The sequence below is a fragment of the Lingula anatina genome, unplaced genomic scaffold (assembly GCF_051362555.1).
Source record: "Lingula anatina isolate TDL-2025a unplaced genomic scaffold, LinAna3.0 unanchor2, whole genome shotgun sequence".
In the NCBI taxonomy this organism is placed as follows: domain Eukaryota; kingdom Metazoa; phylum Brachiopoda; class Lingulata; order Lingulida; family Lingulidae; genus Lingula; species Lingula anatina.
The window spans coordinates 20101-31104 of NW_028257598.1; the positions used below are offsets into that span (position 1 = coordinate 20101).

The 11004-nt window shown below is 37.8% G+C and overlaps 2 protein-coding genes across 2 annotated transcripts; one reads left to right on the forward strand and one right to left on the reverse strand.

The window, feature by feature from the left end:
• Positions 1-1019: 1019 nt before the first annotated feature.
• Positions 1020-6592, reverse strand: LOC147759328 (uncharacterized). Its single transcript, XM_086998285.1, has 6 exons — positions 6403-6592; positions 5797-5916; positions 4842-4966; positions 4462-4515; positions 3928-3967; positions 1020-3337 (listed from the first exon to the last, which is right to left on the reverse strand). The coding sequence occupies exons 1-6, from the start codon at positions 6575-6577 to the stop codon at positions 3189-3191; spliced, it is 663 nt and encodes a 220-aa protein (XP_086854411.1). The 5' UTR covers positions 6578-6592; the 3' UTR covers positions 1020-3188.
• Positions 6593-7255: 663 nt separating this feature from the next.
• LOC147759329 (uncharacterized) lies at positions 7256-10467 on the forward strand (the record flags this gene model as incomplete). The annotated part of the gene is made up of 2 exons (XM_086998287.1): positions 7256-7601; positions 7699-10467. Coding segments are annotated over exons 1-2 (3115 nt in total), but the record flags the coding sequence as incomplete, so codon positions are not given.
• Between the last annotated feature and the right edge of the window lie 537 nt (positions 10468-11004).

Genomic DNA, 11004 nt, shown 5'->3' on the forward strand with positions numbered 1-11004 from the left:
ATCTTGAGAGTTCAATCCCTTTGATACAGTAATAATAAAATTGTACAACTACTACGATCAAAATTGTCGATGTTGATTGCTGTCTGTCATGTTGGATATCCCGCGTTTTTCGGGAAGTCAACAGTCAACATGGCCCGCAACATGTCATGGTGAGGTAGATATATATATATATACTGCGGTGTCCTGGTGCCTGGAAGTTAAACTGGAGACATGCCCCCTCGCCCTCTAAAAAATTTTGAAATGTATTCCGTTTTTAAAGCCCCTTTCACACTAGACGGCGTCCTTTCTGCGTCCTTTGTGGACTATGTAACTGGCATCGATATGGTCGTAGAGAAGAGGCATAAGCATCGCTTTGGCTGCAGATTGAATCCTCAGTGATCGATCAGTTGTCGGCACAGAAGTAATGGTTTTATTTGCTCTCAAACGGGGCCGTTCTAACGGAAGCAGAAAGGACGCCGTCCAGTGTAAAGGGGGCTGTAGTACTACATGGACTCTCAGCATTGAGCTGGTCTCTTGTTACCTCTCTCTCTCTCGTCTCCCCCGTAGATTTTCCACGCAATCGTGCGCTCACACAAACACAGGATCTTTCGCGTCATTTTTGCCTCATTCTGACGCCGACTGAGGGAAAAGTAAGAAACTCCTTTTGGACTGGAAGAAAGCGCAACAGCAATCTTTATACCAATTGCATGCTTCGTGATTTTGGTAATGATGTATTTACTGTTCTCATAAATGAACTGAGCCAGAGGATTGTATGCTCAAGCTAATCGTGTGTGTATCTGGTGGCATATTTTTAATTTTGCTGGTCTTTTTTTGCTCAATGGAAATGACAGTGGAACGTCAGATTTGAGGAGCGTATGCTCTAAACTTGAATAAATGGTATATAATATAGATCGACATTTTGTACTTTCTGTACCGCACGTCAAATTAGGTATGGTAAATGGAATTTAAAAAATATTTTAAATGGTTTACAGCTGTGAGATGATCATATGTAAACAAAAACACATGCCATGTCATGGAACTCGAGTTAGGACACAATTTTTGACCAATAGTGTACATGTCTACATACACACACAAGAATCCAGTATGAAAAGCGTTTCAATGGAAAATTGATAAATCAATATACAAAGCAAAAAATAAATAAAATAAAAATAAATAACTTGGGTAGCCATGCTCATTTCATCACAGTCTAAGGGTTATGTATAAGACCAAATTTGTTGACAAATTTGAGACACTTGTTAATCCATTCCCTAAGCTTTTAAAACAAAAACCCCTGAAAGAGCATTTTAATAGACATATTCTGTAAGATGGACACAAAATTGTCAACAAAACATACATCTTTATCATAAGTGTTTGAATATTTTATATAAAATCAACAAAATTATCATAAATCATTTGCGCCTCTGTGCGGCAGTGAGATCTACAATTACATGTATATTCACCTTCTTCTCCATCAGAAAACTATTCACTGTACCCAGAAGTTCCTGAATATTGACCATGTTATGGCTTTACTTATGATATAAATGAAATCAATGTTTGTCATGTTCAATATGCAGTGTTTACACTATAGGATTATCATATTCTCACTGCTGTTTGGTAATTACCAATAAGGATTTACATGTATAATACATTCTAACAATACAAAACTCCACAAATTTATGTACAATCACAAACAACTGATAAATGAATTACACATACCAATACAATCAGGTCTTTGAACCTTAGGAATTATATGCACTGCTGCTCCCCGCAAGAAAACGCAGTAGTATCGAAGTAGCAAGGAAGCATTAACGCAGTAGTGGTGTGGAGCATATTTGCAGTAGAAATGCAATATAGCCTACTGCAATTCTACTTCAAAAATTACATAGGGTTGTACAGAGGAGGAGCATTAATGCAGTAGATTAGCAGCATGATAGAAGCATGTTTCAAATATGCTAATTAGCTTCCACATCGAAGCAGATTTGAAGCATGTTTGCAGTATGATTGCAGTAGTCTACTGCGCTGGAGTATCTACTTCATTTTCGTGCGGGTCGCCTTTGGACAATCTTAAATTTAAACTTCTGAATATCTACTGAGACAGTCAAATAAAGAGCTTTGTCTATCTATGTCTATTTTCTCCAATTTAATGTACTCACACTGACAGCCAAAATCCTGAAAACGCTCACATACATGTGGTACGATAGGTACCTGTGCTTGCAATAAATGGTACATCCATTTATATATATATTTCTACCTCCGATTCTTATAGCCAGTAAGATATAAACTATCCCATTTGTGGTTTTCTGTACTTTAAATATACCATGTTCATCAGGGGAAAATGGAGAACTATCTGGTTTCTAGTCAAAATCATATTATACTCATAATGAATTAATTATTACAACAGCTGCATTGACACCAGACTCTTCTCTTTTCAGAGAATAGGATATTACAATTTTCAAACTAAATGACCAACCATTTCAAACTTGCATTTTATCTAAATCTTGTTTACATATTCAAAATACGTGCGCCCTTTTTGATCTGTATCTAAACCAAACACTTCAATGTAAAATGACTTCCTTTAAGTTTGTAAACAGACAACGTTTAATTTAATGCCCTGTTTGCTTACAAATAAACTTTTGAACTGTGTTACTATTAAGTTCTTCTTTAAAATATCACACTGCAGATTAAATAACCAATAAATCTTACCAAAAACCAGACAAAAAGACTAAAGCATGACTGCCACTCACCTAATTTACCTGGAATATTTTATTTTACAGACCAGCATATATAATATGTACTGCTGTATTGTATATCCTTGAGGCTTTGCAGGTATTGTGTACTTTTATATACATAATGACATATACAGTAGTCACATTTTGCTTTCAATGTCTTCAGCACTACCATCAGAATGTAGTTGAAAATGTCACTTCTGCACTTTTTTTTTTCTTTTGTACAAAATAACCTTATGCACTTATATACATTTTTCTGAACCAGTTTTAATGGTCATCCTCTTTGCATATGCATATTAGCTGAAAACTAACATTCCTAATAAATAAATAAATAAATAAATAAATAAAATAAAAATAAAAGCCATATGTTTTCAACTCTCTTTTACAATTTCGTCATTCCTTCAGGGTTCTTTTACCTCCTTTCCCTTACAGAAAAGGATGTCTTATTCTGCCACGTTTCATTTGTTATTTTTGTCATCTTCCTCATTCATCGTTTTTCTCCTCGTCCTGGTCCCCTGTGGCCTCCTCATCCTCCTGGAGCATGGCATCCTCATCTATTTCTTCTTCTTTTTCGTCCTCCTCCTCCTCAGCTGCCTCCTCACCATTGGTGTCCTCCTCAGCCACATCCTCACCTGAAAGTCACAACAGGGGCTACCTTCACAAAAGAACTAGAAGGCGCACAATGAGTGTTAGGCCTCTACAGAGGAAAAAAACAACAACAAAATTTCATTTTTTCTCCTTAATAACCAATGGACCTCACATGCAAAATTGTTGATAAAATTATTACTCAGTTTTTGAGTTAATTTTTTTTTTTTTTTTTTTTGTTTGTTTGTTTTTGGGTCACATTCATGATAGAGACAGATAAAGGCGAGTTTCTTGACACCTTCCTCAGAAATCAGTTTGCAGGTGTTACTGTTTCCTCTACCCGCAGTTAGCGTCCCCTCCCCCCAACTCTCCTATTTTTTTGCTATTGGGTGAACTATCATAGTAACTGAAATCAGCCGAAAACTATGGTCTGCGTCGTGCTTTATTCCATGGAGAGTCACAACATGCAGGAAAACGCAGGGCAGACAGAATGTGGCACAACATACAATTTTCTGCTCAAGCAATGGTTAAGTCTAATTAAAGTACTCATAGCAATTTTTTTACCTAATACTGAGTGCATAAAAACAGCAGATCAAATTCTTATACAAAGTCCAATTTAAAGTTCAGGTTCATTTACCTTCTTTCCTTGACTCCTCTTTCTCTTTGCTATTCCCAGCCTGTGTATATGAAAACACCATTATTTACTCTCTCTCAAATCATATTTACAAATAAAGGAATAAATATAAACATTGTAATTCATGCATCAGCATGTACTGCCAAAAATGTATAGTCTGATTTGTATATATATAATGATGTATGTGCACAATATAATAAAAGACTACACCAGGATCTTAACATCATGACAATATTTACAAGAGCCTTTATATTCTTGAACAGCACAACAAACATCATTCAAATCAAAATCACTGAGAGCAATTTTCCAAGTCTTGCTGATACTAAACCAACTGGAAAAATATCATATCTTTGTTATTATGAAAATCAAATCCCTTCACAACTTCAGCTTCATAAATCACTTCTCAGTCAACCAATCAGTTATTTGAGCAATTGTTCAAATGATAAATAACAAACTAACAAGGTACTTTAAAATTCTTTTTTTAAACACCAAATTCATGTGAACTGCTCTAAATGAGAAATATAAAAATACACAAACCTCTGTTGTTTCTGTGCCGTTGGTGCCGGCCTCTGCTGCTTTCTTAATGGCACTCTGGAATGTTTAGAGTCGATAAATTAAACCCACTGATTGGTAGCGATTTGTCTTCACCAAAGCAAGTTATTACCAAGATCAAGCTTTAAACAATTTAGTACCATTTTCAGTCCTGTACTCTTACTGATAACACTGTTTTCTTTCAAATTGCCTATACCATTTATAACGATAAGTAAATAAAGTTTACCTAGAATATTAAAGTCAAATGTTTCTAATAAACGCAAATATTTCTAATTCTTCGAAATGTCAAATCTATCCAAAATGCATAAAAACCATGTATGTATTTCAGTTGTAGCGCTCTAGATCTGCATATGGCAAAGTTTTACCTGTTCTTGGATTGGTGGTACAAATATGGACATGTTGTGTTCGGTTTGGCAGTGGTTACATAACTCCCAGCTAGTGGGGAACACTTTCTTACAGGTAGCACATGACACCACAGCTGGTTCACCATCTGAGGGAAAAAAAAAGCATATCTTTTGAAATAATGGCCCAATCCTTCGAACTCGACCTGTATTTTATGAATATTCATCAGTTCCATGAGTTTGAAGACAAAAGCCGAAATGTTCTTCCACTGATCGTGTTATCACTGAAAGTGCATGGCAACAACGACAACATCAACATCTGTATCTGCACATAAAAAACATCAATGAAAAGCAGGAATTCCAAAAACCCTGACAATATTTCAGAAAAAGAAAATAAATAATTAAGAATGTTAAAATATTATACTAAAACAGTACAAACATCACTACCAGACCCAAGAAAAGTAACTCTGAGAACAAAGAACTCATCCAAAATGGCATGAGAGGTTTCGTGTTTAAAATTTCCCAAAGTTCACTTGTCCATGTTTTCACCAATAGAAGGAAAACCATACGGTCAGGGTTTCCAAGCTTGAAGGGATAACAACTCTTTGTATGAGATTCAAAAATTCCACATTCAATAAATTTTTAACAAGATGTTAACAAGACGTGAAAATGTAATAAATTGTATTTTACCACCAAAATTGCAGTTAATCGTTATATCTGGCTATCACGAGACGGTGGAATGTCATTGATTGCTACCCTCTGTAATAATCTCTGAACAGATTATTACTAAAACATACTCTTAAAAAAAATTAGATTACATTTAAAGTCTCTGTATGGGAAAATTACCTTTCCTTCAAGATAATTCACTTTATGGCACTTTTCCAGCCAAAAAGAAGAGTTGTTATCCCTTTGAGATATGTAGCCGAAATAAGTGGTCCCCTGAAAATCCTATCCAGTACTTATCAATTTCTTTTCTTACCAGGTCTCTTGCATTTACACAGGAACTTCAGTTGACATGTCCGCCGTTTGTGGAGTGCCAGCTCCTCAAAGTCTGTGAAGATCCACTTGCAGTTCCCACAAATCAAGATGTCTGGACTGTCTGAAGAAAAAATACAGAACGGATCACAAGTGTAGAACAAAAAATTGACAGACGATCAGAGCAAAGCAGATATTTTTTAAAAAGACAATTAACACAAAAATCTTTTTAAAAATTCTGCCTGAAAATGTTACAGAAATCTGCATCAAATCTATACCATGAAATATTACTATTTAAAATTATGTAGGAAGAGTTCATACAACGTGATATGAGTAGCAAGAAAAGATTAAACTTAATGGTTTCTAAAAAGACTTAACAAATATGAGGCATTAAGTTCACAGCCTCCATCCCTCAACCACTTGCTACATGAACTCATTAACACTAAGAAAAAAGGTCAAGTCTCACAGGTTCCCCAATAAACCACATGTTTAACCTCTGTAAAAACATTTTGTTTTACCAGCCTAACATGAAATGAATAACATTATCTGGACACTTAGACCCCCCCCCCCCCCAAACACAGACACACACACTACACACACATCTTCCTACCATATTTCTGCACTGGTCCTTTGGGCTGTGTGCTGGCAGGCTTCCCGCCCCTGCCCTTGGGGATATTGCTGACCAGTGACACCAGGTTTCTCTTGTTAATGGACCCCATGGGGTGGGCCATCCCTGGACGCTGTTTTTTCATGGGAGGGCCTCCTCCTCCTCCACCCCCTCCCATTGGCCCCCGTCCTGGCCCTCCTTGGCCCCCACCCTGAGACCTGAAGCACAAATGTTGATAACATTTTTAATTTTTTTAAATTTTACATTGAAATAAAAAAAAAGAAAAATAAAAAAAGGACTGGGTGACTGCATCACAATGGATCATGGTCTTCACTTTCAGAAAAAAAATTCTTGGTCTGCTTTTAGTCCAAGAGCCTGCTTCACAAAGTCTGAGAGCTTTTAGCCTTAGCTTAGACTGCTTAACTTGGATAATCAAACGTGTGGAGTCTAGTTTGCAATAGTGGTGTTAGAGCATTTCACAACTGGCTCCCCATAAATGTATTAAATATATCCACATGGACTAATATCACCCCCATGAGCATTAATCATTGTTAAGGCAATTTCAATCCTCTCTGGGGACTTGGTTAAAAACAAAGGTTGATTCGCCGTCAAGATGGCAGGATCACGTTCTTCGCAAGCCGTGAACATTTTAGTGATTTTAGTGGTTTTATTGCTACAGTTTACGCCCAGATATGATTCTGATGTATTATTAACTTACAGTGACAATTTTGGACATGTGTTTGTGGAATGCCATACGAGTTTGGGTGAGAATTTCGGACTTTTAGGTGCGACATCTTTGCTGTCGCCAGGGATACCTGAACAAACATGGCGCCGGTCTGTTGTTGCTGAATCGGCAATGTCGACATCGAACTTCTGCTGGCATCACGGGTTCGTATTACTTCTACTGAGTGGTGACATCCACTTGAATCCCGGACCAGCCAAAAGGAACTACAAATACCCATGTGGAATATGCAGTAAACCAGTAAAGTCCAACCAGAAGGGACTATGTTGTGATACTTGTGACTACTGGCATCATGTCAAATGTTTGCCGGAAGTGATTTCTGTGTCTAACGCTGAATATGGGAGACTATCAGCAAGTGACAGCGATTGGCACTGCTACAATTGTCAATTGCCATCAATCAGTGATTCTTTCTTTGATAACTCAGTATTGGATAGTACACAGTACTCCAGCAGTAGTGATGGTGAGTGTGAAAATACTGATTTCTTTGATAACATCAAAAAGGACCATCCCAAAGGGTTTATTGCTGCCTACATAAACATTAAGTTTTCGCCACAAAGTAATTCACATCCGTGAATCACTGAGACGAGTACCAGTGGATCTACTAGGCATAGCAGAAACCAAGGTGGACGACTCATTCCCAGATGAGCAGTTCAGAATTGATGGTTACCGGTTGTTTCGACGAGACCGTGATGAAAAAGGTGGCGGTGTCATGGTCTACATCAGGTCGGATATACCCTGTCGTCGGATGAAATGCCATGAGACCGAAGCTGTGGAAATGATAACCGTGGAGGTAGTGCCTAATAAAAAGTCAAAGTATCTCCTCATGTGCGCTTATAAGCCACCTAGTCTACAAAATGCAACCTTTACTGAAGAAATGGCTAACATTTTGGACAAAGCTCACAGTAACTACACCGACATATGTGTGTTAGGTGATCTCAACTTCGATTTGCTACATGACGCCAAAGGTGAGCCATTAAGAGACTTGTGTGATCAGTATGATTTGGAGCAGCTGATCAAACAACCTACAAATCACACTATTCATGGATCTACTCTTATAGATGTGATACTTGTGAGCCGAGCTGACAAATGTGTTAAATCAGCAACCATGAATACAGGATTAAGTGATTCGCATGACATGATATATGTTGTGTTCAAACTGTTTGCTGCCAGGCTGCCAGCAAAAACAGTGACTTATCGCAATTATAAGCAATTTAACATGGATTTATACATTCAGGAAGTGAACTACATTCCCTATACTGTGTGTGAAATCTTTGAAGACCCATCTGATAATTACTGGGCTCTTCAAACTATGCTCAGGGAGATTATGGATGAACATGCACCCCTGAAAACTGTCAAAGTGCGAGCCAAAGAGGCTCCTTTTATGAACAAAACCTTACGAAAGGCTGTGCGAGACAAAAAACGACTGCAAAATAAGTTCAGGAGATTCCCTACAGATGCTAACTGGGAAAAGTACAGATCTCAAAGAAACCGTACAACTCGCATAAGGAAACAGGCCATAAAGGACTATTTCAATGCCAAGTGCAGAAATGGACCTAAAAACTGTGATTTCTGGTCTACGATAAAGCCCTTCCTCACAAACAAAGGGTCCAGCGATGGAAACTCCATCATGATACGAACAGAAAATGCCATTGAGACTAAGCCGCAGGAAGTAGCCAATGTGATGAACAATTTTTATGTGAATATTGCATCGCAGATTGGGGGTAACCTTGATCTAGATCAAGGGATGACCTCCAATACAGACTTTGTACAACAGTGTGAAACTTACTTCACTGATCATCCAAGTGTGCAAAATATCAAATCTAGTATGAACAATTGTGATTTCACTTTTGAACATACCACACCAGATGATGTAATGAAAATCATTAAGGACATGGACACTACTAAGGCAACAGGTTGGGACAGTGTACCACCGAGATTACTGAAACCTGTAGCTACATGCCTTAGTCACCACATCACGTCAATCTACAATCAGTGTGTTGATACTTGTGTATTTCCGGATGGTGCCAAACTTGCTGAAGTGGTGCCACTCTTCAAGAAGGATGACAACCTTATCATGAAAAACTACAGGCCTGTTAGTATCTTGCCTGCTTTGTCCAAAGTACTGGAGAAGATACTTCATCATCAGCTGGCGCCTTTCCTTCAGCGGATCCTGGATCCCAGGATGGCCGCTTATAGGAGAGGATACAACTGCCAGTATGTGCTTCTTCGCTTGATCGAGGACTGGAAGCAGTCCTTGGAAAATCGCAACCACGCAGGAGCCATCCTAATGGACCTGAGCAAGGCGTTCGACTGTTTGCCGCACCAGCTCATTATCGCCAAGCTCAGGGCCTACGGCATGTCGCAAAAAGGTTGTGCCTTGATATGGGCGTACCTTTCGTCACGCAGTCAGAGGGTTAAACTCTCTGGACATGTCAGTGATTGGCTACCGCTGGTAAAGGGGGTCCCGCAGGGTTCCATCATGGGACCGATCCTCTTCAATGTCTTCATGAATGACATTTACGCAACGATCACCAGAGCGTCGTTATACAACTATGCTGACGACAACACTCTAGTCGCTATGCACCCAACCCGACAGGAGGTGATAGAGACTCTAACTACAGAGTCAGAGACTGCCATAAAGTGGTTCAGAGACAATATGATGGAGGCTAACCCATCTAAATTTCATGCTATTATGTTAAATGAAACTACAGATAGAAATACTATCAGTATTGATAATGCTAATATCACCACAGAACCACATGTGAAACTATTAGGTGTGAATATTGATGAAAGACTTAATTTTCATTATCATATCAGTGTACTATGTAAGAAGGCAGGTGCTCAACTTAAAGTGTTACAGAGACTTTCACAGTACCTTGATGAAATGTCTAGACTACAAGTCTTTAGATGTTTTATTTTATCACAGTTTAACTATTGTGCTTTAGCTTGGAACTTTTGTGGTGCTGTAGATTGTGCAAAGATGGAACGCATTCAGTACAGAGCCTTAAAGTTTGTGTATGATGATTTTGAGTCTAGTTATAGTACATTACTAGAGAAAGCAGGGTTATCTACTCTTGAGCTTTCTAGGAATAGAGCTGTAATAATTGAAGTGTTTAAATCAGTAAATAAGCTCTCCCCACCTTTCATGTGGGATTTGTTCAGTGTTAAAGAAGTACCTTACAGCTTAAGGAACTCAAATCAGTTGCTTCAGAAGCACTGCAGGACAAAATGCTATGGATTAAATTCATTAGCCTACAGTGGTGCTAAACTATGGAATATGTTGCCAGTATCAATGAAAAATTGTAAAGATCTGGACACTTTTAAAGGTATGGTCCAAAACTGGACACCCCAGTCAAACTGGAAATGTGAATTGTGTGCAAATGTATAGCCTAAAAGGCATTCTGGTTTTAAATCTCAGGTAGCCTCTATTTATTTAAATTTTATATCACTATTATAGTACTTCACATTAATTTATTTCATTCTGTCGGTGATATTAGCCTGCTATGGCTAGTGTTGTGCTTGTTGGAAAACTGACGTGAAATAAAATTATGTTATGTTATGTTATGTTATCAGATTCTCCGAGAAACATATCCTTGTTATCAATATTCAGTTAATCTTTTGTACAACAGGCCCTTGGATAAATAGCACTCTGAAATCTAGTAACTGCCTGATTGAAACACTGACCATTATCCTTTTTAAGACATTAGGAGGTCTAACATTTTATTCCCAGCAATGAAAATATCTGCTTCCTACACTTCAACTTTAGTTAAAAAATATAATCAAAAATAATTACAGCAAAGCTTTACAATACTTACATGCATCAAAATACAGAAATTTGTTAAGCCTATAAAATTTCTTTAAAT

Coding starts and splice junctions, on each gene's coding strand:
- LOC147759328 (XM_086998285.1), bottom strand. CDS start 6,577: ATGGGAGGGGGTGGAGGAGGAGGAGGCCCTCCCATGAAAAAACAGCGT. Junction 5,917..6,402: donor AGGACCAGTGCAGAAATATG/GTAGGAAGATGT, acceptor TTTTTTCTTCAG/ACAGTCCAGACATCTTGATT. Junction 4,967..5,796: donor GTGTAAATGCAAGAGACCTG/GTAAGAAAAGAA, acceptor TTTTTCCCTCAG/ATGGTGAACCAGCTGTGGTG.